At 46.1% G+C, this 27496-nt stretch overlaps 1 protein-coding gene across 1 annotated transcript in view; it reads right to left on the bottom strand.

Moving 5' to 3' along the window:
- LOC145352291 (inositol-trisphosphate 3-kinase B-like) overlaps positions 1 to 27496 on the bottom strand; it is a 61590-nt gene that overhangs the window by 22546 nt on the left and 11548 nt on the right. The window contains exon 2 of the mRNA XM_080202041.1: positions 92 to 191. Coding sequence (XP_080058167.1) covers positions 92 to 191 — 100 coding nt within the window. The remainder of the gene's footprint in view (positions 1 to 91; positions 192 to 27496) is intronic.

Here is a 27496-nt window from a genome sequence, read left to right on the forward strand (position 1 = left end):
GCAATTAGGGACGGATAATAAATATCGGCCTTGTGATGTACAGATCCCGTGAAAGTAAAAAAAAACTATAAAAATAAAAGAGATCAGTTACCTGAATGGCCAGCCAGTTGAATCCATGAATATTGTTTCTTGTAGGAGACCACGAAAGGTGAGCAGTGCACTATTGTTTTAGCTTTCCTCCAGGGCTTATGCTGCAAAAGACAAGAGGAGAGAAATTGAGGCATTTTCTCTGTTGGAGCTCTCAGCATCATTAGACAAAAGCATCACTCACACAGCAAGAGCACTCTGGTGAATTGTATGTTGGATGAGGAACTAAAATGGCAGAGGGAAGCAAGACATAGACAATGGAGAACATTCAATCCACAGCTCATGATGCCCTCCCATCCATCAGCACAGAAAATTTAAATGTCAACAGAAGGTTCACCAGATTTTACTCCTGGGATGAAGGGGGTTGTCTTATGAGGAAAGGTTTAGAAGGTTGGGCCTAAAATGGAAGTATTATAGAATCCCTACAGCGCAGAAGGAGGCCATTTGGCCAATACTGCAACAATCTCACTCAGACCCTATTCTCGCAACCCCACATGTTTACCCTGCTAATCCCTCTAACCTATGCATCCTAGGATACTAAGGGGCAATTTAGCAAGGCCAATGCACCTAACCGCACACTTTGGACTGTGGGAGGAAACTGGAGCACCCGGAGGAAACCCATACAGACACGGATCCCTTCACAAGAGTTGAGAAGAATAAGAAGGTGATCTTATTGAAACACCTTGAGTGAGATTCTCCGGCCTCCCTGCCGCATGCTTCCCACCGATGGACGGTAGCACCTTGTTTGCTAACATTAGGATTCTCTGGTCCCGCCACTGTCAATGGGAATTCCCACTGATGTCACCCCATGCCGGCGGGAAACCCACGGGCACTGCCGGCAGGACTGGAAAATCCTGCTGCCATGAATGGCCAGAGAATTCTGGCCATTCGTTTCTGGAGGACTGGACAGAATGGACGCTGAGAGGATGTTTCCCATTATGGAAGGATCTAGAATTAGGGGCACAGTTTCAAACAAGGGGTCTCTCATTTCAGATGGAGATATGGAGGAATATCTTCTCTCAGAGGGTGGCTTGCGTTTTGAATTCTCTCCCTGAGTGAGAAGGGGAGACTAGGTCATTGAATATGAGATACTAGGAGATTCTTGAACTAGCCAGAGGACATGGGAAACAGGCAGGAGAGGCCAAAACCCGATAAATGTGAGTTCTGGTCACCATATTGCAATTCTGGTCATCATAAAAATGAAGTGGAGCCACTAGAGAGGGTGCAGCGAAGATTTACAAGGTATCCTGGAAGTGTGTGGATACAGATATCAGGAAAGGATTGACAGGTTAAATCTCTTGGAAAAAAAAGGCAGAAGGGGGTAATCTAATGAAGTCATTTGAAATAATGAAAGGTTCTGACAGAGTGGATATGGAAAGAATGTTTCCTCTTATTGACAAGAGCATAACTAGAGACTATTAATATAAGATAGTCACCAAGACCTCAGATAGTGAATTCATTCACCTGAGGAGTGGTGAGAATGTAGAACTTGAAGGGAGTGGCTGAAGCGAACAGTATCATACAATCATAGAATCATACAGTGCAGAAGAGGCTTTTCAGCCCATCGAGTCTGCACTGACATTCGAGACACATCTGACCTCTCGCCCAAACCCATTTACCCACAGTTGGCCCAAAGCTTGAATGTTATGATGTGCTAAGTACTCATCTAGGTACTTTTTAAAGGATGCGAGGCCACCCACCTCCACCGCCCTCCCAGGCAGCGCGTTCCAGACCGTCACCACCCTCTGGCTATAAAAAAGCTTTCCCTCACATCCCCTCTAAATCTCCCGCCCCTCACCTTGAGCCAATGTTCCCTTGTGACTGACCCTTCAACAGAGGGGAACAGCTGCTCCTTATCCAGTCTGCCCATGAGTAGAGATGTATTTAAGGGGAAGTTTGAGAAGGGAGAAGGGAATATTAGGATTCGTTGACAGATTGAGATGAGGAAAGATAGGAGGAAGTTCAAGTGGAGCATAAGCACTGTCAGGAATTGTTTGGGCTGAATGGCCTGTATCTGTGCTGTATATCCTCTGTAATCCTATGTAGATCATGATCTTATTGAATAGTGCAGTGTCTCGAAAGGGCATGTGTCCTACCCTTGCTCCTTTTTTCTCTTATCTTTCTATACTGCTAACATGTAAAGCACTTCACCTCTTCCCTTCACACAAGAAGTAGGCCTTGGAAGCAAGCTGTGTGTTCGTGAGAGTAGGATCCATTCGTAGTCAATACCTAACACATGGGCTTTTAGTTCTGAAGGATGATGGATAAAGATTCTTCCATTCGACAGATCAGAACGCCAGCCTCAGCACGCTGACTTCATTAAAAATGTTTTAGCATGTTTTAAATCAGACAGTTTAGTTTATTTAGTGGGCAGCTTTAGGCTGGGATTCTCCCAGCGCAATAAACTCGCCACTAAGATTTCCATCCCATTATTTGCCACAGGAATTAAACACCAAAGGTGTCTTTAGAAAGTGTTGGAATGTATTGATTAGAACCAGAGTTCCTTTAGTGCAGAAGGAGGCCATTCAACCCATTGGGTCTGCGCCAACTCTCCAAAAGAAATCTTACCCAGGTCCTCTGCCCTCCTCTGACCCTGCACATTTACCCTGGTTTATCCACCTGACCTATACATCTTTGGACACTAAGGGGCAATTTAGAGTGGTCAATCCTTCTAACCTGCACATCTGGGAAGAAACCAGAGCATCTGGAAGAAATCCACGCAGACACAGGGAGAATGTGCAAACTCCATACAGAGTCACCCAAGCTGGAAATTGAACCCATATCCTTAGCATCTTGAGGCAGCAGTGCTAACCACTGTGCCTTGGTGCGATTGGTTGGTGATATACAAATGAATGGAAGCTATGTTGCAGTTATAAAATGTTCTGGTTAGACCCCATTTAGAGCACTGCCCAGTTCTGGTCACTGCACATTAAGAGGATATTCTTTTTCTCTTTCTAACTTACTGAATCTCTGCATCATATTAAACACTTAGATCCAATCTTTTCAAGGTCTGGGGAGCAAGCTTATGAAGTCTCTGCCCCAACACTAATGCCATTATCTTCACCAATGGACAAATGCAATTACACTAGGGATATAAAAGCAAAATACTGCTGATGCTTAAAATCTGAAATATAAGCAGAAAATTCTAGAAATACTGAGCAGCTCTGGCAGCAACCATAGAAAGAGAAACAGAGTTAATATTCTGAGCCAAATAGGCGGCACAGTGGTTAGCACTGCTGCCTCACAGCACCAGATCAATTCTAGCCTTGGGTGACTCTCTATGTGGAGTTTGCACGTTCTCCCCGTGTCTGTGTGGGTTTCTTCCGGGTGCTCCAGTTTCTTCCCACAGTCCAAAGATGGACAGGTTAGGTGGATTAGCCTTGCTAAGTTGCTCCTTAGTGTCCCAAGATGTGCAGCTTAGGTGGATTGGCCTTGCTAAATTGTGCCTAAGTGTCCAAAGATATGTAGGTTAGGTGGATTGGCCACAGCAAATGCGCAGGGTTACGTGGATTGGGCAGAGCGGAGAGTCTGGGTGCTCTATTAGAGAATCAATGCAGACTCAATGGGCTGAATGGCCTACTTCTGCACTGTAGGGATTCCATGGGTTCTTCTAAAGAAATGATCTTATGTTTGACTTGAAACATTAACTCAATTTCTCATGGTGGTTAGCACTGCTGCCTCACAACGCCAGGGACTTGGGTTCGATTCCCAGCTTGAGGCATTGTCTGTGTGGAGTTTGCACATTCTCCCCATGTCTGCATGGGTTTCCTCCGGGTGTTCTAGTTTTCTCCAACAGTCCGAATGACATGCTGGTTAAATGCACTGGCCATGCTAAATTCTCCCTCAGTGTACCTGAACAGGCGCCGGAATGTGGCGACTAGAAAATTTTCACAGTAACTTCATTGCAGTGTTGATGTAAGCCTACTTGTGGCACTAATAAGTAAATAATAAACTCTCTCCGCAGATACTTCCAGACCTGCTGAATATTTGCTGTGCTTTCTGTTGCTACAAATGACACATTCCTGAAAAAAATGTTGTGGGGTGTTGATTGGAAATAAATCATAGAATCATAAAATCCTACAGTGCAGAAGGAAGCCCACCAACCATCACAATCCCACCCAGATCCTATCCCCATAACCCCATGCATTTACCCGAGCCAGTCCCCCTGACACTAACGGGCAATTTAACATGGCCAATCCACATCTTTGGACTGTGGGAGGATGATGCCTGTGTAACAATCAGAGAGATATTTCAAAAATGAATGTGTTTAATGTTAGTACGAACTTTGAGGGACTGCAATTTATAAAATTGATTTGAAAATGTTGGGGGGGAGGGGGTGGGGGTCCTTAGGATTAATACCACAGTCCACTGCCTTTAGGCTGGAAGTTCAGGATGAAACCTTCATTAAAACAGAATGCTGCATATTTAAATGCAGTTGCGCCAGTAGTTTTGCAAAGTAAGCCTGATAAGCAGTAGGCACAGTACATGCTGACTCTCTGCCAGTGTCTCTCGTGCCACCTGATGCTCGAGCTATCAGTTTGTTTTTCTGCTACAACTTCCTCCAGACATTTTAAATGCAAATGCTGTGGTAGCTCAGATGCTGAGCTGCACAAATGTCACTCCATTCAAAACAGGAACTCAATGTACGAGTGTTTCAGAACTAAACAGAAAAGGTCATGTGTGCGTTTTAGTTGTGAAACAGCCACTTTATTTGCTACACATGTGCCATTAACAGTTCTCATGTTGTGGCTCTCTGTTTGACTACCCTCTACTAAACCAGAGTGGCAATGTGGCCACACCACGCTGGCAAAACAGCAGCAAGGCTTGCAATCGCGCAATATGTCAGCATCACAGCGGCTCTAAAGATGCATAATGAGCAACCAACATCCAAGTAAATCTACAGCAAGAACAGGAAACAGCTCTTACCATGCTGACTAAACACAAACTCCATATGGTTAAACAGTAAACAATCCTTAATAAGCTCAATAAACACAAACTCCATACGGTTAAACAGTAAACAATCCTTAATAAACTCAATAAACACAAACTCCATACAGTTAAACAGTAAACAATCCTTAATAAGCTCAATAAACACAAACTCCATATGGTTAAACAGTAAACAATCCTTAATAAGCTCAATAAACACAAACTCTATACGGTTAAACAGTAAACAATCCTTAATAAGCTCAATAAACACAAACTCCATACGGTTAAACAGTAAACAATCCTTAACAAACTCAATAAACACAAACTCCATATGGTTAAACAGGAAACAATCTTTACTATGCTCAATAAACACAAACTCCATACGGTTAAACAGTAAACAATCCTTAATAAGCTCAATAAACACAAACTCCATACGGTTACACACTAAACAATCTTTACTATGCTCAATAAACACAAACTCCATGCACAGAAAACAATCCTAACCAGGGACTCTATGATCCTCTAAGTGAGACTCACTGTGCAATGTGTATGATTGGATTGTCTAGCACTCAACAGCATTCCTGTAATTAATCCTACATTTAACTTGTGTGGCTATTCTGAAAATTCCCAAAGGTGTGGATCAACTGAAAATAAATGGCTTCAAATTGACCAAGATTCACAGAGTTATTCTGCCACGGAAGAAGGTTATTTTACCCATCAAATCGATTGTATGGGCGCATAAATTGAGATGTAGTACGGTACAAGACCAGGATTTTAAATCACCTTTAGGGGCACGAAGAGGCACAGTCATGATTTGCAAATAGCATTTTTGGATGTTATGTCAGTGTTCCTGTGCCTCTTATGTTGCACGGTGAGGCTCCTGGCTCGCTCAACTACTGTCTCCTCTTTTGCGCAAGGCTGCAGCAAGCTCCATCAAGATTGCCATCTGCCTTTGCTGTGCCTACTGTTTCAGTCTGAACTGAGTATCTAGAGAGATACACGCTGGTTTTCAGCCAGAACTGAGTATCTAGAGAGATACGCCTGGTTTTCAGTCTGAATCTGATTGGGATAATTCCACCCCAAATCAAAGATGACTTGATCCTACTGGACCAAGGTGCAAAACTCCAGGTACTGAAATAACTGGTTAACTCACCACAACGCTAGTTGAGTTCTATCCAGAAAAGTTTGGATAGATCTTGCCCTACATTGCTAAACACCATTGTTATAAACCTAATGCTGCAACATGAGTCACCTTTCTTTCCCATTAATACCCATGCTGTAGAACTGAAGGAGTTAGCATCCAAAACAAATGCAGGCCAAAAAGAGCAGCGTGCATCTCCAAGCCTATCACTGCTGCTTCTCACTGCCTCTCAGTCACATAGGGAAGGGATGGCGAATCTACCCACCCAGCCAAGGAGGGGAATTTACAACTTCACTTATTTTTCATCATCTCAGAATGTCTCAAAGTGCTTTGGAGCTACTTGGAAATGTAGTCACGGTGACAAAGTACAAAACATGGCAGCCAATTTACAATGGTTCATGTCACGCCATCTGTAACCCCCATGACTTGCCTGGGCTCGCAAAATCACACTAACTGTCCTGGCTGGAGACAATACACATCTCTTTAACCTGTGCTTAACCCTCTCTCCACTCACATTGTCTGTACCTTTAAGACTTGATGTGGAGATGCCGGCATTGGACTGGGGTAAACACATTAAGAAGCCTCACAACACCAGGTTAAAGTCCAACAGGTTTATTTGGTAGCAAAAGCCACTAGCTTTTGGAGTGCTACCCCTTCGCCAGGTAAGTGGGAGTTCTGTTCACAAACAGGACATATAAAGGCACAAACTCAATTTACAAAATAATGGTTGGAATGCGAGTCTTTACAGGTATTCAAGTCTTAAAGGTACAGACAATGTGAGTGGAGAGAGCATTAAGCATAGATTAAAGAGATGTGAATTGTCTCCAGACAGGACAATTAATGAGATTTTGCAAGCCCAGGCAAGTCATGGGAGTTACAGATAGTGTGATATGAACCCAAGATCCCGGTTGAGGCCGTCCTCATGTGTACGGAACTTGGCTATCAGTGTCTGCTCAGCAATTCTGCATTATCGTATGTCGTGAAGGCCGCTTTGGAGAACGCTTATCCAAAAATCAGAGGCCGAATCCAATGACGGCTGAAGTGTTCCCCAACAGGAAGAGAACACTCTTGCCTGGTGATTGTCGAGTGGTATTCATTCATCTGTTTTTATAGTGTCTGCATGGTCTCCCCAGTGTACCATGTCTTGGGACATCCTTTCTTGCAACGTATCAGGTAGACAACGTTGGCCGAGTTGCAAGAGTATGTACCATGTACCTGGTGGATGGTGTTCTCACGTGGGACGATAGCATCTGTGTCAATGATCCGGCATGTCTTGCAGAGGTTGCTGTGGCAGGGTTGTGTGGTGTTGTGGTCACTGTTCTCCTGAAGGCTGGGTAGTCTGCTGCGCACGATGGTCTGTTTGAGGTTGTGCAGTTGTTTAAAGGCAAGAAGTGGGGGTGTGGGGATGGCCCTGGTGACATGTTCATCTTCAATGACACGTTGAAGGCTCTGGAGAAGATGTTGTAGCTTCTCCGCTCCGGGGAAGTACTGGACGACGAAGGGTACTCTGTCCACTGTGTCCCGTGTTTGTCTTCTGAGGAGGTCGGTGCGGTTTTTCTCTGTGGCGCATCAGAACTGTCAATCGATGAGTCGAACGCCATATCCTGTTCTTATGAGGGCATCTTTCAGCATCTGGAGGTGTCTGTTGCGATCCTCCTCATCTGAGCAGATCCTGTGTATACGGAGGGCTTGTCTGTAGGGGGTGGCTTCTTTAACGTGTTTAGGGTGGAAGCTGGAGAAATGGAGCATCGTGAGGTTATCCATGGGCTTGCGGTACAGTGAGGTGCTGAGGCGGTCGTCCTTGATGGAGATGCACGTGTCCAAGAATGCAACCGATTCTGGAGTGTCGTCCATGGTGAGTCTGATGGTGGGTTGGAACTTGTTGATGTCATCATATAGTTGTTTCAGCGATTGTTCACCATGAGTCCAAAGGAAGAAAATGTCATCAATGTATCTAGTGTATAGCATCGGCTGAAGGTCCTGTGCAGTGAAACAGTCTTGTTTGAACCTGTGCATGAAGATTTTGGCATATTGAGGTGCTAATTTGGTCCCCATGGCTGTTCTGTTCTTCTGGATGAAGAACTAGTTGTTGAAGGTGAAGGCATTGTGGTCCAAGATGAAACGGATGAGTTGTAAAATTCCATCTGGAAACTGGCAGTTGTCGGCATTGAGTATTGAGACAGTTGCAGCAATGCCATCGTCATGGGGGATGCTGGTGTAGAGTGCCGAGACATCCATTGTGACATAGAGTGCTCCTGGTTCAACTGCTCCATGTGCGCTGAGTTTCCGTAGGAAGTCCGTAGTGTTGTGACAAAAGCTGGGGGTTCTGCGTCCAACGGGTTTCAGAATGTCCTCAACGTAGCCGGAGAGGTTCTCGCACAGGGTTCCATTGCCCGATACGATGGGGCGGTCGAGTACGTTTGCCTTTGTATCTTCGGAAGGCAGTACAGATCTCCAACGTGGGGAGTACAAGGGATGAGAGCACGGATTTGAAGGTCTGGATCAAAGGTCTTGATCAGAGTGTTGAGTTGACAGGTGTGTTCTCTGGTTGGATCTGTGGGTAACTGTAGTGTTCCTTGTTGTTCAGTTGTCGGTACACTTTTTTACCATAATCTGTTCTGTTCAGTATGACGATGGCCCCTCCTTTCTCTGCTGGTTTGATGACAATGTTGTGGTTGGTCTTGAGAGTGTGGATGGCATTGCGTTGTATTTGGGTGATGTTTGGGGCTGTCTTGTGAGTGCGGCTGATGAATCTGGTGTTGACGCACCTCCTGATGGTTTGGCCGTACATGTCCAGTCGAGGGCAGCGGCCTTCCGGAGGAGTCCAATTGGACTCTTTCCTCTTTGGTTGCTGCACTGTGAATCTCTCTGGCGGCTGTTCTGGTTCATTGGCTGTCTCATTGTGTTCACTGTTGGCCTCTTGGAGTTTATGGACGAACTCCCGCAGCCTCATTCACCTGATGAATTCCTCTGTGTCTGCAGCGAGACTGATGGGGTCTATTTTGGTAGTGGGGCAGAAATTCTCGGCTGAGAACTTCGAATTAATCTGGTTGAAGTGTGTAGTCTGACAAGTTGACAATGGACTTCCTTGCAGTGATGCTGTTTTCTACTGTAGTACTGCGGAGGCTTGGTTGCTGCTGGTGGTGATGCCAAGTTTCTCAAGATTCCTGTTCTTGGTGTGCACGTAGATGGTGTAATTCCTTTGTTTCGTCTGCTTGGCAGAGTTTCGCAGCTGGTCTGCGTCCTGTGCGCAAGTTGAGAATACGTATTCTATCTTGGTTTCCAGGGTGCGGCATTTGCTGTAGAGCTGGTGTATGAGGTGGTTGAGGAGTGTGAGAGAGGTGCGACAGCAAAGTCTCTCAGCATAGCCTGTGTTATAGGTTGACCTGAATGGGTTTGTGATCTGTAGTCCTTATGTAGCTTGTCTGCTTTCTTGCACCTTTGTAGAAACTTGATGTCTGTGTCGATATGTGAGATCTTCTTGGAGATCCTTTCCACTTGGAGCCTTTAAGACTTGATTACCTGTAAAGACTCGCATTCCAACCATTATTTTGTAAATTGAGTTTGTGTCTTTATATGGCCTGTTTGTGAACAGAACTCCCACTTACCTGACGAAGGAGCAGCTCTCTGAAAGATTGTGGCTTTTGCTATCAAATAAACCTGTTGGGCTTTAACCTGGTGTTGCGAGACTTATTACTGAGTCAATTTACACACAGGGAATTCCACAGATTGCAAGATGATAATGACCAATCTGATTCGGTGATAGTGGTTGGGGGATAACTATTGGTCAGGACACCACAGTGAACTCTCTCACTCTCACAAAGAATAACACCATAGAAAGTTAGCAGTGAATGAGGCCATTTGGCCCATTGAGTCTTCACTAGGTACAGATGAACTATCCAGCCTAATCTCATTTTCTAGCTCTTGACATGTACCACTGTAAGTTACAGCACTTTGAATGCATATCCAAACACTTTATAAATGAGGTGATGGTTTCTGCTTGTGTTATCTTTTCAAGTAGCAAGTTCCAAACACCCACCACGCTCGAGGGGTAAACAATTCTCATCAACTCCTCTCTCATTCTTCTGCCAATTACTTTAAATCTATCCTCCCCCCTTCCCCGGTCAGTTATTGTCCTCTTTACTAAGGAAACTAGGTCCTACCATCCAGTCTATCTAAGCCTCTCAATTAAAGCTCTCCTCAGTCTCCTGTGCTCCAAAGAAAATAACCTCAGCCAATTCAATCTTCCCTCAAAGCTAAAATTTTCCAGTCCTGACAATATCTTCATAAGTCTCCTGGGTACTCTTTCTAGCATCCTTCCTGCATTGCTTAGGACCAGGGCTGTACGCAGTACTCAAGCTGTGTCCTTACAAGTGTTTTATACAGTTCTGGCAAAATCTTCATGCTCTTATGTTGTACAGTTTGGCTAAGACTATTCTTACCCACTTATCCACCTGCACTGTTACATTCAGGGATCTGTGGATATTAAGGTCCTCGATATAGACCCCACAAACTCACCATTAATGACGTTACTCTCTATATACCTCCCCAAATACATTACCTCACATTTCAGTTCCATTTACCACTTTTCTGCCCATTGATACCTTCCTGCAGTTTGCAACTTCCTTCCTCACACAGCTAATTTCAGCATCATTTGCAAACCTGTGAATCAGGCCTTCTACATTTAGGTTTAAATTATTAATATATAATACAGAAAGTAAGGGGGAGGGTCAGTAGTGTAGCCTGAAGAATTTTGTTTGTTCGTTTGTGGGACATGCGTGTCGGTGGCTGGCCAGCATTTATTGCCCATCTCCGAGGGCAGTTGAGAGTCGACCACATTGCTGTGGCTCTGGGGTCACATGTAGGTCAGACTAGGTAAGAACAACAGATTTCCTTCCCTGACAGACCTTGGTGAACCAGATGTTTTTTTCTGATAATCAACAATGGTTTCATGGTTATCAGTAGATTCTTAATTCCAGATATTTTCTTATTGAATTCAAATTCCATCACCTGCCATGGCGAGATTCGAACCTGGGTCCCCAGGACACTAGCAGAGTTTCTGGATTAATTGTCTAGCGATAATACCACTAGGCCAGCCCCCTGAATTACACTGAACACAGCCGTCAAGGACATTGTTGGAGCGTGGCATCTTTTCACACTCACTGGAGATGGCAGACAGGCCCTCGGTTTAACATCTCATCTGAAGGACAGTGTCTCTGACAGTGCTGCACGCTCTCTGTACTGCAACGGGAGTGTCAGCCTCGTGTGGAATTTGAACCCATAACTTTCTGATGTGGAAGCGGGCAAGCTACCCACTGATGCCACAGCAGAAGCAGTTCAGAAATCCTGAGTACAGTAGGAAAAGGAAATATACTGAAAATAAGCATCACTCCATTATGATATCTTTATCGACAATGCTTTCATGTGCTGGCACATACATTTCTGTGTGCAATATATTTGCGCAAACATTAACTCATTTAATACAAATGGTGAACTGAGACAGGAAAACACGTAGGCTGAGCTGATGATCAATGAGCCCTCAGCTGATCTTCGCAGCCCCTTCCTCACCAAATGCTTATTTCCAGCTCCAAAGCATTGACCACTTTCACTCCTGCCTCAGCATATAACATCCTGCTGAAATCATAGAATCCTACAGTGCAGAAGAAGGCCATTCGGCCCATTGGGTCTGCACCGACCACAATCCCACCCAGGTCCTGTCCCCCATAATCCCACACATTTACTCTAGCTGACACTAAAGGGCAATTTTAGCATAGTCAATCCATCTAACCTGCACATCTTTGGAATGTGGGAGGAAACACACGCAGACACGGGGAGAATGTGCAAACAGACAGTGACCCAAGCCGGGAATCGAACCTGGGACCCGAGCGCTGTGAGGCAGCAGTGCTAACCACTGAGCCGCCGTGCCGACCTAAACCCTTAGCCACCATTTTGTTTCCTCCAAACCTGACAGGCCCAAGCGGTGTCATAGCCAGACCCCCAAACGCCAACCTTCTAAAGTTCATTGCGCCAAGTTCCACACCGTGATGTATCGCAATGCTTGCTGGCCTACACCGGCTTCTAGTTTAGGTAATGCCTCCCCTTTAAAATAACCATACGGAGCCAGGCATTTACCAAATGGTCCATTTGCCTTTTCAGGTGAGACAATCCGTGGCACTATTGAAGCCTGAGCACAGGAGTTCACTCCAGTATCCTGGTTTATAGTTCTCCCTTAACCAGCACCACTAAAAGCACACCATTTGCTCGTTAACACATGGCTGTTTGTGGGATCCTGCTGTGCGCAAACTGGCTACTACATTTCCTGCATTACAACAGTGACTGCACTTCAATAGTACTCTTTATGAGGGAGGGTTGAACAAGTTGGGTCAACACTCACTGGAGTTTAGAAAAATGAGAGGTGATCTTATTGAAACACACAAGGTTCTGAGACATGGTGGATGAAGAGATGATCCCCCCTCATGGGGATCTAGGAAGCTTTGGATGGGATTTTACGGCCTTGCTCGGGCGAGTCCAGAAACCCCCGCCCAAGATCAATGGAGATTTCCGTTGTTGGACACTCGCCCGCTCCAATTCCGTGGCAGGTGGGGCGATAGAGATCCACCAGTCATAGTTTCAGAACAAGGGGTCTCCCATTTAAGATAAGGAAGAATTTCTTTTTTCAGAGGGTCATGAATCCATCACAACCACAGAAGCAGTGAAGGCTGAGTCATTGAATATATTCAAGGCTGGGTAAGAGATTCTTGAAGTACAGGGGAATTCACAGCGAATGGAAAACAGCAGGAAAGTGGCAGACGCCAAAATCAGATAGAGTCACAGAATCCCTACAGTGCAGGAGGAGGCCATTCAAACACAATCCCACCCAGGCCCTATCCCCATAACCCACACACTTACCCTGCCAACCCCAACACTAAGGAGCAATTTAGCATGGCCTAACCCGCAAATCATTAGACTGTGGGAGGAAACCAGAGCACCCAGAGGAAAGCCATGCAGACACGGGGAGAATGTGCAAACTCCACACAGACAGTGACCTGAGGTGGGAATCGAACCCGGGTCCCTGGCACTGTGAGCATCAGTGCTAATCACTGTGCTACCATAGATCAGCAGACCAAGCTTGAAGGGCCAAATGGCCATCTCCTGCCCCTACACATCAAGTGCTTTTGAACATTCTGAGGTCATGAAAGGTGCTATAGCAATGCAAATTTTTTTCTTTCTTTCTTACTTTCTTTCTCCAATTCTCACGCAGTTCTTCTGTCACTCTATCTCTGTCAGAAATGGTAAGTGCACAATCCACTCAGTAATTGCAAAGAGTATTTGTGTACTGCCTAGGAAGCCTAGTACCAGGCAGAGGAACAGTGGAGACAGGTAATGATAGAGGGTAGCAACCAACCTTTTGTTTGATAGTTAGGGAAGTGGAAATGGGGTTGACAGGCAGTTCACACTTTAAAGCATGTAAGTAAAGGGAAATTCCCACTGTTGCAATATAAGGAATACCCCTCAGTGCTATACACATGATAATCCAGAACCTCCTAAATGATGTATACAGCGTTATATACATTATTGTACCAACCCTTCTGAATGATGTGAACATATCTGAGTCTGTGTGTACGTGAGCAAGTTTGTGAGATTGGGTTTGAGCGCATGTGTGTGTGCGTGTGCAAGTATGAATGTGAGTGAGTGTGAGTGTGTGAGTGTGAGTGAGTGTATGAGTGTGTGAGTGAGTAAGTGAGTGAGTGTGCATGTGTGAGTGAGTGTGAGTGTGTGTGTGAGTGTTTGAGTGTGTAAGTGTGAGTGAGTGAGTGTGTGTGAGATTGTGTGCAAGTGTGTGTGTGTAAGTGTGTGTGTGAGTGAGTGAGTGTGTGTGTGTGAATGTGTGCGTGTGCATGTGCGTGCGTGTTTGCGAGTGTGTGTGCAAGTGTGTGTACGTATGTGTGTATGTATGCTGAATGCCATAACCTTGCTCTGTGTGGCTGCACGAGGGTTACCATGGTTCTGCATTGCACCGTGATTTGTACAGTTACTGCACCGCTCTGTCAGTGTGCAGCCAGAAAACCCCAATACCACAGTGAAAGTGCAGATGATGATAGAGTAAACCAGCGAGGGAGTATCTGGTGAATGTGGAGGGTGCGCTGCTGACTGTCCCACTGTAAATACGGTGCTGTACGCTTCCATTAGAAAAATGTGACACTGGACAGTCCCTGGGGTTTCCAGCTAAAGATTAATCTTCTACAGCAACCCAGGGGGAAACATTAAAAGGGGCAATGGATGATGCCACATCACTTGGTAGCATTCAGTGTTACCAAGGTGGGTTACCAAATTAACTTGAAATATTAAATCACTAACAAGAGGGTGCAGTCAGTTGCTTTCCTCTACTGCCTGTAGATGGGTGTGACTCATCCTCCTACAGAGACAGATGTAACCCCAGAAAATCCCCCAGTCAAAAACCAGGACTGCGCCCCCGCCCACCCCATCCACAGAGGTGGCTTGCCATTGGCTGCTAGTGGGATTTTCCATACCTGCCAAAGTCTCCAGCATTATGTATGGCTCGCCCGCCCCACCCCCAGGGTACCCGGCACAGCTGCAGTGGGGAAGGGTGGAGGTTTTCTCTCTGGGGAGGAATTTTAATCCTCGAAGCAACTGGGGAACAGGGCCAGGTGGATATAATAGTGCTGCTGTCCTGTGTACCAGTTCCCTCAGCTGCATCCTGCGCCAGGGCCATTGTCCCTGAGACAAGATGCAGGGACGACAAGGGTCCACCTGCCCTCACATGGTGGGTAGGAAGTCAACCTCATCCCTGCTTAGGGTCAACTGAAGAAGACTGACTGCAATATTCCCCAGTCAACTCTCAGTTCCTGGAGGCGGCAAGTGACAGTTCAGTGACCTGGAGTCTGCCTCGTTGGTAGTGGCGGGGAGTGGGGCTTAGTGAGCCTCCTGTCTGTTTGGGGAGGGGCAGGACCAGCCACAAACCCCTGTGGAGTGGAATGGAGTGCCTCCCTCCCTCCCACAGTAGATGCAAAGGCCATTTTTCATTTGAGGTTTTAAGACATTGGAGTTGGGCGCCAGCAGTTTGGAGTGCCCCCTTCCTCACTTCCCTGCTGTGCCAATCCTGCTGCTGCTTTCAAGCTGGAAGGCCTCTGTTTGGCCGTCTGCCTGGGAGAGTCCACCTGCCACATCAACTGGACAGCAGGCTGGCCCTCTGGACGCTCCCCGAGTGACCGCCCCCCACACTGTGGGGGCTTCTGACCCACACCCAAATCCGACAACCGACTTCAGCAGTTCACAGGGGAAATCTTGCCCTTCCTCCCCCTCTGATTCTTTCTACCACTGCTCCCTCAGTGAGTCTCTCTCCTTCTTGGGCCCATCAATCCCTGAGCTTTTTAATTACTTCAAAATCATTCAACTGGAAAGATGTCAAGCAGAATTTTCTTTTAACTCAGGGTAAAAGACCTTTGGACTAAACGAGAATATTGATTAAGCAGGCTGCTTTAATAGGTTATAAAAAACAGCGAGAGCTGGAAAATTTCAGCAGGTCTGACAGCATCTGTGGAGACAGAATAGAGCCAACATTACAACATGTGGGTTCTATACTTTCTGCATGGATGCTGTCAGGCCTGCTGAGATTTTCCAGCATTTTTTGTTTTTGATTCAGATTTTCCAGCATTCGCAGTAACTTGCTTTGACATTTGTCCTTTACTGGGTTGGCAGGCAAAGGTTGAATTCTGACAAAAGGAGTGATTGAGACAAATAGGTCAGGATTATATTCACTGGAGTTTAGAAGAGTGAGAGGGGATCTCATAGGAACTTATAAAATTCCAACAGGATTAGACAGGGGAAATTCAGAAAGAATGTTCCCATTAGTGGGGGAGTCCAGAACTAGGGGTCATAGTGTGACGATAAGGGCTAAATCTTTTAGAACAGATATGAGGAGAAATTTCTTCTTCACCCAGAGGTTGATAAATGTGTGGAATCCATTACCACAGAAAGTAGCTGAGGCCAATAAGTTGTTTGATTTCAAGAAGAAATTAGATGTAACTCTTGAGGATAAAGGGATCAAGGGATATGGGAGGAAGAGGGGGATCAGGATATTGAAACTCGATGACTAGCCATGATCAAAATGAATGATGGAACAGGCTCGAAGGGCAGAATGGCCCACTCCTGCTTCTAGTTTCTATGTTTAAATCAGGAGGAGGCAGATAGGTAGGGTTGATCGATAAAAGGAGACCGTTTATTGATAGTGTATTCCTGTTGCTCAATGTATAGTCAGTTAGTTATTCATTCCAGCAGAGACAGGAGACACTGGATGGTGGTTACATGTTCCGGTGAACTCCAGCATCCTCACAGACAAGTCACTGAACTTCTCCTCCAGGTCTGGCTGCACAGCCCAGTTTAACATCACTTATGAGGAAGTCACTGGGGCGGTTTATCGTCAGTCGCTGAGAAGCTCCTGGAAGCTACCATTCGTAACAGAATGACTGAGCAAGTTTGAGCAGATCAAAGTGAGTCAGTGTGGATTTGGGAAGGGTGTCATGTCTGACTGGTCTTGTGGGATTTTATTGAGGGTGGATGGTGGGCAGAGCAAAATGAGACGAGGAATGTTGACAGACATTGTTTTCTATTTGGAATTCCGGAGAGAGTTTGATAAAGTTCCACAGAAGTGATTTCCCTTCAGTACACAAAAGAATTAAGCCAAAGCTTTCGCAAGCAACTGTTTAACCCTTTAAGCCCTGGTATTTGATTTTGATGAAAGTAGTCCAAACCAGCCTCCCATCCATTGACTTCTCGCTGCCTCAGAAAAGCAGCCAACATAATCAAGGATCCCACGCACCCCAGACATTCTCTCTTCCACCCTCTTCTGTCGGGAAAAAGATACAATAGTCTGAGGTCACGTACCAACCGACTCAAGAACAGCTTCTTCCCTGCTGCCATCAGACTTCTGATTGGACTAACCATACATTAAGATGATCCTTCTCTACATCCTAGCTACAAGTGTAACACTATATTCTGCACCCTCTCCTTTACTCCTCCCCAAAGTACTCTATGAATTGTATGCTTTGTCTGTATAACGAGCAAGAAACAATACTTTTCACCGAATCCTAATACATGTGACAACAATAATTCAGATCAAAAATTTTGAATTGCTTGAGGACCTGGAGAACATGTTCTACTGCTGGGGCTGGCTCCAGGATAAGGGGGCAAAATTATAGTGTGGGTTTCCTCAGGATGCTCCGATTTCCTCCCATCGTCCAAAGATGTGCAGGTCAGGTAGACTGGCCATGCTAAATTGCCCTGTGTTATCCCAAGATGTGAAGGTTAAACGGGGTAAATAAGTGGGGTTACTAGAATGGGATGGATCTGGTAAGATACTATGTTGAGAGTGGGTGCAGACTCGATGGGCCAAATGGCCTCCTTCTCCACCTTAGGGATTCTATAATTCTGTGAAGTTAGGAAATGCTTCTTCTCACAAAAGTGTGGAACTCCCTGACATGAAAAGCAGTAGATGCCAGCTGAATTAATATTGTTAAATCAAAGATCAATAGATGTCTGTTAGGATGTTAAAAGATATGAAGTCAGGGCTGGTGGTTGGAGTTAAGATACAGATCAGCTATGATCTCAGTCAATGGCACAATAGACCCAAATGGCCAATTCCTGTTCATATCTGACATTTTGGTAAAACTGCTTTCGAAAGCCTCCACACTCCACGTAGGGCCTTCCCAAAGCTCTGTACAACTAAAGCATCCCACCTCACCCTCTGTACCCCAAAGCCACAGGGATGAAGGCCAGCACTGTGTTCGCCTCTTCGACGACTTTTTATATTGTTTTATTAGCATTCGGCAATTTCTGTACCTGCGCTGGAAACCTCCACCCTCACCCGCGGCTGGGATTCTCCAGGTACCGCTGCAGCGAATGGGGTTCTGGCTGAGTGTCAAATTCTCCGTTTTCGTTGGCAGTGGAGTGGGAGCAAAAAGATGGGAGAATCCCCCCCCCCCCCGGGTTCTCTTGGCTCCTGTCTCGCTGCTGATAGCAGCACCCACTATCAGGAGTGAAGGCAACCCTGCAATAAGTGCGTGGCGGGCATCTACAATGGCTCAAAGAAGGTGAGGAGAATGGGACACAAGTCCAAAGCTGTGCACGTTATGGGGGGTGGGCCTGGGTAAGATGTTCTGCCAGAGAGTCAGTGCAGACTTGTTGGGCCAAATGGCCACTGTAAAGAGTTTGTGGTAACTCCAATCATTGAGAAAGACCTAAAGTCACTCCTATTACTGGACTCAATAATTTCTTAAATGATTCCAGGCAATGGCCTAGTGGTATTATCGATCGACTATTAATCTGGAAACTCAGTTAATGTTTTGGGGACCTGGGCACGAATCCCGCCACAGCAGGTGGTGGAATTCAAATTCAATTCAAAATATCTGGAATTAAGAATCTACTGGAGATCATGAAACTGTTGTCAATTGTCAGGAAAACTCATCTGATTTACTGATGTCCTTTAGGGAAGGAAATCTGCCATCTTTACCCGATCAATATCCGGGATGGCGAAGGACTGTTGGGGCTGTACGGTGGCACGGTGGTTAGCACTGTTGCCTTACAGTGCCAGGGACTCAGGTTCAATTCCCAGCCTGGGTCACTGTCTGCATGGAGTTTGCACGTCCTCCCCATGTCTGCATGGATTTCCTCCGGGTGCTCCCGTTTCCTCTCATAGTCCAAAGATGTGCAGGTTAGGTGGATCGGTCATGCTAAAATTGAACTCACCTAATGAAGGAGCAGTGCTCCAAAAGCTCTTGATACTAAATAAACCTGTTGGACTTTAACCTGGTGTTGTGAGACTTCTTACTGTGCCCATCCCAGTGCAACGCTGGCATCTCCACATCATGGTTACTATTGACCAGAAATTGAACTGAGCCAATCATATATAAATACTGTTGCAACAAGAGCAGATGAAATTTTGCAGAGAGTAGATCATCTCCAGACTCGCCTAAGCCTGTCCATCTACTACAAGGCACAAATAAGGAGCATGATGAAATACTGCCCATATATCTCGATCTGGCCTACATGTGACTCCGAGTTCATAGCAATGTGGTTGACTATCAACTGCCCTCAGGCAACTAGGGATGCGCAACGAATGCCAGCCAGCCAGCGACACCCATTTCCCATTAATGAATAAAATAAACTTTTTTATCTGGAAGTCCATGATTATTCAGTGAGAAGGATTTGTTGTCATCAACCTTAAATTTGCCCCTCCTCTGTTTGCTTTCCTCTTGTGTTTTAAAGTAAACTTGTTTTTCTCTGCACCGCTTCCTCTTTCCTACATTTCTACAAGACCACTTCTCAAGAGCTTCCTTCACAGCATAAAAATTCAAAATTTCTCAAACCTTTCCTCAAATCACAGACCTTTACTACTAACGGTGAGTCTAATGGCTTTTCTCTTCCCTGTCTTACAACGCTGAGTGTCTTCTTCAATGAGCATATCTGACTGGAAGAGATGCAACCAACTGAATATTCTTTTGTACACAAGTCCTGTGTAACAGCATTGATGCAACTTAGCAACTGAGGATGGCCTCAAGATGATGCTTAAGTCAATTCTTTACTATTCCTGCACTTGATTCTTCTTTTTTTATGTCATACATAAGCTTACCTTAACACCGCAATGAAGTTACTGTGAAATTCCCTTAACCGCCACACTCTGGTGCCTGTACACTGAGGGAGAATTTAGCATGCAACTAACCAGCACATCTTTCCGACGAGCTCGCAGTATAGAAATTTCCCATCAACACCAAAGTCCATTTGGAGCAATTTTCGCAGTAAGATCACATTTGTTGGATTACGAATGTGGAGAAGTCATGAAAGGAATGTGAATGTAAGTTTCTTTCTTCTTTCCTGCACAATGTGGTGCATCTGCAGCAGACGAAGACTCAGGGATAGCCAGCCCAGAAGGGTCAGAGGAGGGTATACCAGATGAAGCACCTGATGCAAGCGTGGGCAAGCACGGTGGCATAGTGGCTAGCACTGCTGCCTCACAGCGCCAGGGACATGGGTTCGATTCCCAGCTCGGGTCACTGTCTGTGTGGAGTCTGCATGTTCTCCCTGTGTCTGCGTGGGTTTCCTCCGGGTGCTCCAGTTTCCTCCCACAGTCCAAAGATGTGCGGGTTCGGTGGATTGGCCATTGCCCCTTAATGTCAAGGGTATTAGCAGGGTAAATACATGGGGCTACAGGTTTAGGGGCTGGGTGGGATTGTGGTCAGTCAGGCTCAATAGAATGGCCTCTTTCTGCATTGTAGGGATTCTATGATTCTACCACATTTGAAAACCATTTAGGAGTAATAAAACAACGAAGTTGCCATGGTCCCAGATGACTCTACGCTCCCCCTTTAAGGGGGAGAGCTGACTGGTGACGATTTATCCCAAGGATCAGCAGACCTGAGGAGAGGGGCAAGCTGAGAGAGCAGGGCCTTCATGAATAACCTCAGCCGATGAGGGAATTGAACCCACAATATTGGCATCACTCTGCATCACTCACCAGCCAACCAGCCAACTGAGCTAAACTGACATGAGTGCAACAACAAAACCTCAGGCCTGAGTTGTGCACCCAAACATCAACCTGTCTTTATCTAAAAGCAAAATACTGCGGATGCTGGAAATCTGAAATAGAATCATAGAATTGCTACAGTGCAAGAAGGAGGTCATTTGGCCCATCAAGTCTGCACCGACAACAATCCCATCCAGGCCCTCTTCCCCGTAACCCCACATATTTACCCTGCTAATCCCCTGACACTAAAGTCAATTTAGCATGGCCAATCCACCTAACCCACATATCTTTGGTCTTTTGGAGGAAACCAGAGCACCCGAAGGAAACCCATGCAGACATGGGGAGAATGTGCAAACTCTGCACAGACAGGGACCCGAGGCTGGAATTGAACCCGGGTGCCTGGTGCTATGAGGCAGCAGTGTTAACCAGTGTGCCACTGTGCTGCCCATGGTACAGCTCTGAAGAAGGGAGGGGAGGAGTTACTCCTGGTGACCTGACAAATATTTACCCCTCAGCCAAACAAAACAGATGGCCTGAACATAAAGAAACAGGAACAAGAGTAGTCCACATGACCCCCGGAGCCTGTCTTGCCATTCAATGTAATTCTGACTGATCATTGACCTCAGCTCCACTAAGACTGGGGCTATACTCATTGGAATTCAGAAGAATGAGGGGAGATCTTATTGAAACATATAAGATTATGAAGGGAATAGATAAGACAGAAGCAGGAAAGTTGTTTCCACTGGCAGGTAAAACTAGAACTAGGGGGCAAGGCCTCAAAATATAGGGGAGTTTATTTAGGTCTGAGTTGAGGAGGAGCTTCTTCACACAGAGGGTTGTGAGTCTGTGGAACTTCCTGCCCAGTGAAGCAGTTGAGGTGACCTCATTGAATAAGGCGAGGATAAATACATTTTTGAACAGTATAGGAATGAAGGACTCTGGTGAGCGGGCGGGTAAGTGGCGCTGAGTCCATGAAAAGATCAGCCACAATCTTACTGAATGACAGAGCAGGCTCGAGGGGCCAAGTGGCCTACCCCTGCTCCTAGTTCTTATATTCTCATATTCACTTTCTGGTCATTATCACTTAGCTGTTTGTGGGATCTTGCTGTGTAAATTGACTGCCACCCCATTTCCACATTGCGACAGTGGCTGCACGGAATTTACAGATGCGTTGGGACTTCCTGAGATTGTGAAAGGGGATATATATTCTCTTTCATGCAGAACAGAAACAAGTCAAATTTCTGCCCCCGATGGCAGTCCATCTTACGAGTTGGTGAGTTGCATCACACTCCTGGCCCACAGCCACTCTTTGATTATTTTCTGGAATTTTCAAGTATGAATGATCAATCTTGGGCGTCTGTTCGATTCGGCTGAGGCTATGATTGGGGAACTGGGCGAAAAGTGACAAGCCGCCGCCTGGGAGCAGCAAGGTGGTGCCAGCACCTGGAAAAATAAAAGCAGGCCCAGTGTTCGGGGCTTGGTGTGGAATAGAGGATATGGTAAACAATTACACCAAACCCACCCAGAGGGCCAGAGAGCACCATAGAAACAGCCAGAAACATTTAACCCAGAAATACAAAACAAAAAAAAGATGAGTGGCTCAAGAAGAAAAGAAATTGCAAGTTCATACCCCCAAAACAGGGAGGGAAAACAGGGGTAAGTTTTGTAATAAGTCCTGGGGGGTGAAGTCCTTTCACCAGAATTCCTTTATTTACAAGATCCAACAACACTATACAGAGAGTTCTCAGTGTGCAGTCTATATCCGGGATGCCGGAGGACTGTTGGGGCTGTACAGTGGCACGGTGGTTAGCATTGTTGCCTTACAGTGCCAGGGACTCAGGTTCAATTCCCAGCCTGGGTCACTGTCTGCACGGAGTTTGCACGTCCTCCCCATGTCTGCGTGGATTTCCTCCGGGTGCTCCCGTTTCTTCTCATAGTCCAAAGATGTGCAGGTTAGGTGGATCGGTCATGCTAAAATTGAACTCACCTAATGAAGGAGCAGTGCTTCAAAAGCTCATGATACCAAACAAACCTGTTGGACTTTAACCTGGTGTTGTGAGACTTCTTACTGTGCCCATCCCAGTCCATCGTTGGCATCTCCACATCATGATTACCATTGACCAGAAACTGAACTGGGCCAATCATATATAAATACTGTTGCAACAAGAGCAGATGAAATTTTGCAGAGAGTAGATCATCTCCAGACTCCCCTAAGCCTGTCCATCAATGACAAGGCACAAATAAGGAGCATGATGAAATACTGCCCAGTTACGTGAACGCATATATCTCCAAGAACATCCAAGTACCTTGACACCATCTAGATTAAAGCTAGATTGGCACTATAAACATTCACTCCTTCCACCATTCAACCACACTGGCAACAGTGCGTACTATCTATAAGATGCACATCAGCAACTCGCCAAGGTTTCTTCAACAGGAGAGACTAATTCAGTTCGGATTACATTCACTGGAGTTTCGAAGGGTGAAAAGGGATCTCATGGAAACTTATGAAATTCCAGAAGGGATAGACAGGGTAGATTCAGAAAGAATGTTCCCGATGGTGGAGGAGTCCAGAGCTCGGGGGTCATAGTTTGAGGACAAGGGATAAACCTTTTACAACTGACATGAGGAGGAATTTCTTCTTCACCCAGAGAGTGGTGAATGCGTGGAATTCACTACCACAGCATGTAGTTGATGCCAAGATGTCTGATTTCAAGAAGAAGTTAGATCTAGCTCTTGGGATTAAAGGGATCAAGGGGTGGAGAGGAAGGGGGGAACCAGGATATTGAATTCAATGATCAATCATGATCAAAATGAATGGCGGAGCAGGCTCGAAGGGTGGAATGGCCTACTCCAGCTTCTAGTTTCTGTGTTTCTATCCTCTATTACTGAGGACAAGGGCAGTAGACGCATGGAACACCACAACCTGTAAGTTTCCCTGCGAGTCGCGCACCATCCTGACTTGGAATTGTATCGCTGCTGTTCCTTCACAGTCACTGGATCAATATCCAGGAACTCTCTTTCCAACAACATTGTGGGAATGTGTATATCATAAAGGCTACAGGGGTCAAGAAGATAGCTTATCACCATCTTCTCAGGCAATTAAGGTTGGTTAGAGAAGACTGAGGGGCGACCTGATTGAGATGTAGAAGATTATGAGGGGCTTGGACAGAGTGGATAGGGGGCAGCTGTTTCCCTTAATTGAAGAGTCAGTCACATGGGGACATAGGTTCAAAGTGAGGGACAGGAGGTTCAGGGGGGATGTGAGAAAAAACCTTTTTACCCAGAGGGGGGTGAGGGTCTGAAAAGTGCTGCCTGGGAGGGTGGTGGAGGCGCGATGCCTCACATCCTTTAAAAAGTACCTGGATGTGCACCTGGCACATCATAACATTCAAGGCTTAGCCAAGTGCTGGCAAATGGAATTAGATTGGAGGTCAGATGTTTCTCGCGTGTAGGTGCAGACTCGATGGGCCAAAAGGCCTCTTCTGCACCATATGATTCTATGATTCTAAACAACGCTGGCTTTGCCACTGATGGTCACATAGGAAGAACCAATGAAGAGAAACATGGTGTGGTTTGTGCCTGGATAAACATTGCCGTAGACAATTTGGGCTGAATGGCTGGTTTATTTTATGGAATTCCATGTAATTATGGAGAAACAGGTTTTCAAGTTCAGAGATAAATGAATGTCCACTGAGTGGGCACTGGGAAAGTGCGTCACACACAGTCCTTGCACAATGATGCAACGTAGCATCCTCAAACGGCAAGCAGTTTAAATTCATTCCATGACAGCTGTTTACATGGCCTTATCCAAGGACATTTGGAGGCTTTGCCAGATCTTGGGAATTCTGGGCCTTATTTTAGAATGTTCCTTCGTCAGGAAGCCTGGAGAGGAACTATAATGGTAAAGAGGCTGACTGGCCCTAATCTGTGCATTGTTGATCTAAGATGGCAGCGGCTGATAGAATGTCTGGTATCTGTGGTTAACTTAATCAGGTTGCAAGGACTGTCATTGCTCATTATCTGATTCACACAGCCTGCACTGACATACTGCTAAGAATGTCTTTGTCTAGTTACAGATACAATGCCCACATGTAAGGTTACTAATTAACTGTGGACTTGCTTATTCAGCAATACGTTCAAATATAATTCGACAGGGCGAAGGAGGGTAAGCACATGTGAAGTGTGTAGTAATCTCAATTCAGTGCCTCCAATGAACTGGTGACAAAAGGCAGCACGACGGCACAGTGGTCAGCACTGCTGCCTCACAGCGCCAGAGACCCTGGTTCAATTCTTGGCTTGGGTCACTGTCTGTGCAGAATCTGGACGTTCTCCCTGTGTCTGTGTGGGTTTCCTCCCACAATCTGAAAGACACGCTGGTTTGGTGCATTGGCTATGCTAAATTCTCCCTCAGTGTACCCAAACAGGTGCTAGAGTGTGGCAACAATAACTTCATTGCAGTGTTAATATAAGCCTACTGGTGACAATGATAAATAAGCTTTACCCACAGTGCAGAAGAGTAACTTCTCACTTTAAGTCACCCAGCTTAAAGTGATCTTATTTTAACGTTGTTTATTCTTTCAGGGGCCTGTTTATCTGATTCACATCACCATTTTCTCCTTTACATTACCGGCACTCCTGCTCCTCTCCTTCTGGGCTACCCACCACCATCACCAGAGGCTGAGGCTGCGGGGAGACAGTGAGGCCCGAAATCCAGAGAAAGAAACACAGGCCGATCAGGTGGTGAAGTGAGTAACCCACAGAGAGCAGGGCAACACCACACCCCACCCCCAGCTTCAACCAAAGGCCAGGACAAAGCCTCAGCCCCCTGCAGACTTTGGCTGCTGCTGCTAATATCCCCTGATAGGCTATCTCCCCCAGTAGTATCCAAAACGGCATAGTTCTTATAGAGAGGGACTACCAGAGGGATTCCTGCACTGACTGCCTGACCCTTCTAACAGTCTAACTTGGGTGTGACCATGTCTCTAAAGCTTCTATCTATGATGCTTTCCGCCACCTTCATGTTCCTAAGTATCCAACTGCTGCTCCAACCTATCCATGCGGTCTGTAAGGAGCTGCAATTGGGTGCACTTCCTGAAGACATAATTGTCCGAGACACTGGAAGCATCATGGATCTCCCACATCTCACAGTGCAGAACTTAACCCCATTGACTGGCATTTTGAGCACCAATTAAATCATTTGAGAAAATTTATAAAACTCTTACCTTCACTTTTACCTTCTCACAGTGGCCTTTTTATTTTGGTTAGAGGAGGGTGAGGGGAACACTAACGTAGTGTTTCAGGCTTACTGCTCCTTGACACCAGACCTTATGCTTTCCACTTCTCGAGAGAGAGAGATAGAAAGCAGGAAAGGAGGGAGAGAGACAATGAAAAAGGAGAGTGAGAAAGAGGTGGTGAGAGATGCAGGATGAGAAAAGGTCAGTGGGGAAGGATAAAGAGAGAGACAGAGACACATGGTGGGAAAGGAGAGAGGATGGAAGAAGGACACAGTGGGGAAAGAAAGCAAGGAAGAGAGAGAGAGAGGCAGACAGAATTGGAAAGTAAGTAGAAAGTTGAGCAGACTTTCAGGGGTGTTGTGGGTGAGACAGAGCTGTGTCACGCAGGGCTTGTTTGCGTGATTGAATGTTTTAAGTGATTCAGTGTTAGCTTATTTGAATTTGTGCAACATTTCTGTTATATTGTGGGCAACATGTTGGCACAGTGGTTGGGACTGCTGCCTCACAGCGGCAGGGACCCAGTTCGATTCCCAGCTTGGGTCGCTGTCTGTGCGGAGTCTGCATGTTCTCCCCATGTCTGTGTGGGTTTTCTCCGAGTGCTCTGGTTTCCTGCCACAGTCTGAAAGATGTGCTGGTTAGGTGCATTGGCCATGTTAAATTCTCTCTCAGTGTACCCGAACAGGCGCCAGAGTGTGGTGACTGGGGGATTTTCACAGTAACTTCATTGCAGTGTTAATGTAAGCCTACTTGTGACATTAATAAATAAACTTTATATTCAGTGATTTTTTTTTTACTTTGAAAGGTGTCCCAGTTAGAATGCACAGTGCTGCATATACACAGTACAGTATTCCAACTTGTGTATTGGTGTCCAGTGGAACCTAAGTCTGAGTTTAACATTGATTCCTATGGGAAACCATGATTCATTTAAAATTGTTCCACCTTAAAGTCATGGGGGTTGATTTTCCTGGCCTTCTGTGCTGTTGGGGCAAGGAAGCGAGCCAGAAGACTTAAGCAGAAGCCATATAGTGGGCTTCCCACTGGGTGCCATGGCCTCCACACATCTCTGCCCACCGGATATCCGGTGTCATCTGCTCCATGTCGAAAATTGGTGTGGAGCTGAATAAATTATGCAAATGTTCATTTTAATATCATTAGCGGGCCTGGGGCTGAAATCTCCCGCACTGCAAGGAGTAGTTCACTCCAGAGGGTTTACAACAGCTCCCACTGGCTGGGAGCCTGACCCCACTGGAGGGAGGCCATGGAGACCCCCAGGAGGTCAGAGGTAAAGGGGGGAGGGGCGGTGCCCTTGGGTATTGCCAGCCTGGCTGTGCCAGCCTAGCCCCTGGCACTGCCCAAGGGGCAAAATGACAATGCCCAGGGGGCACCTTGGCACAGACATCCAACAGAGCCAAAGAGGCAGGGCCTATAGGGGCAGGGTCAATGGGGTGTGATCGGTAGGGGTAGGAGTCCCGCTGCACTCTGCACTGGGATCAGTGACAGAGGGAGTGAGGCCAGCGATCAGGGCTGGCCATTTGGGTGGGTTGGTGGGGGGGCGGGGGGGTTAAT

Source organism: Carcharhinus amblyrhynchos, chromosome 14 (genome assembly GCF_965287045.1).
Source record: "Carcharhinus amblyrhynchos chromosome 14, sCarAmb.v2.hapA, whole genome shotgun sequence".
NCBI classification, from domain to species: Eukaryota; Metazoa; Chordata; class Chondrichthyes; order Carcharhiniformes; family Carcharhinidae; genus Carcharhinus; species Carcharhinus amblyrhynchos.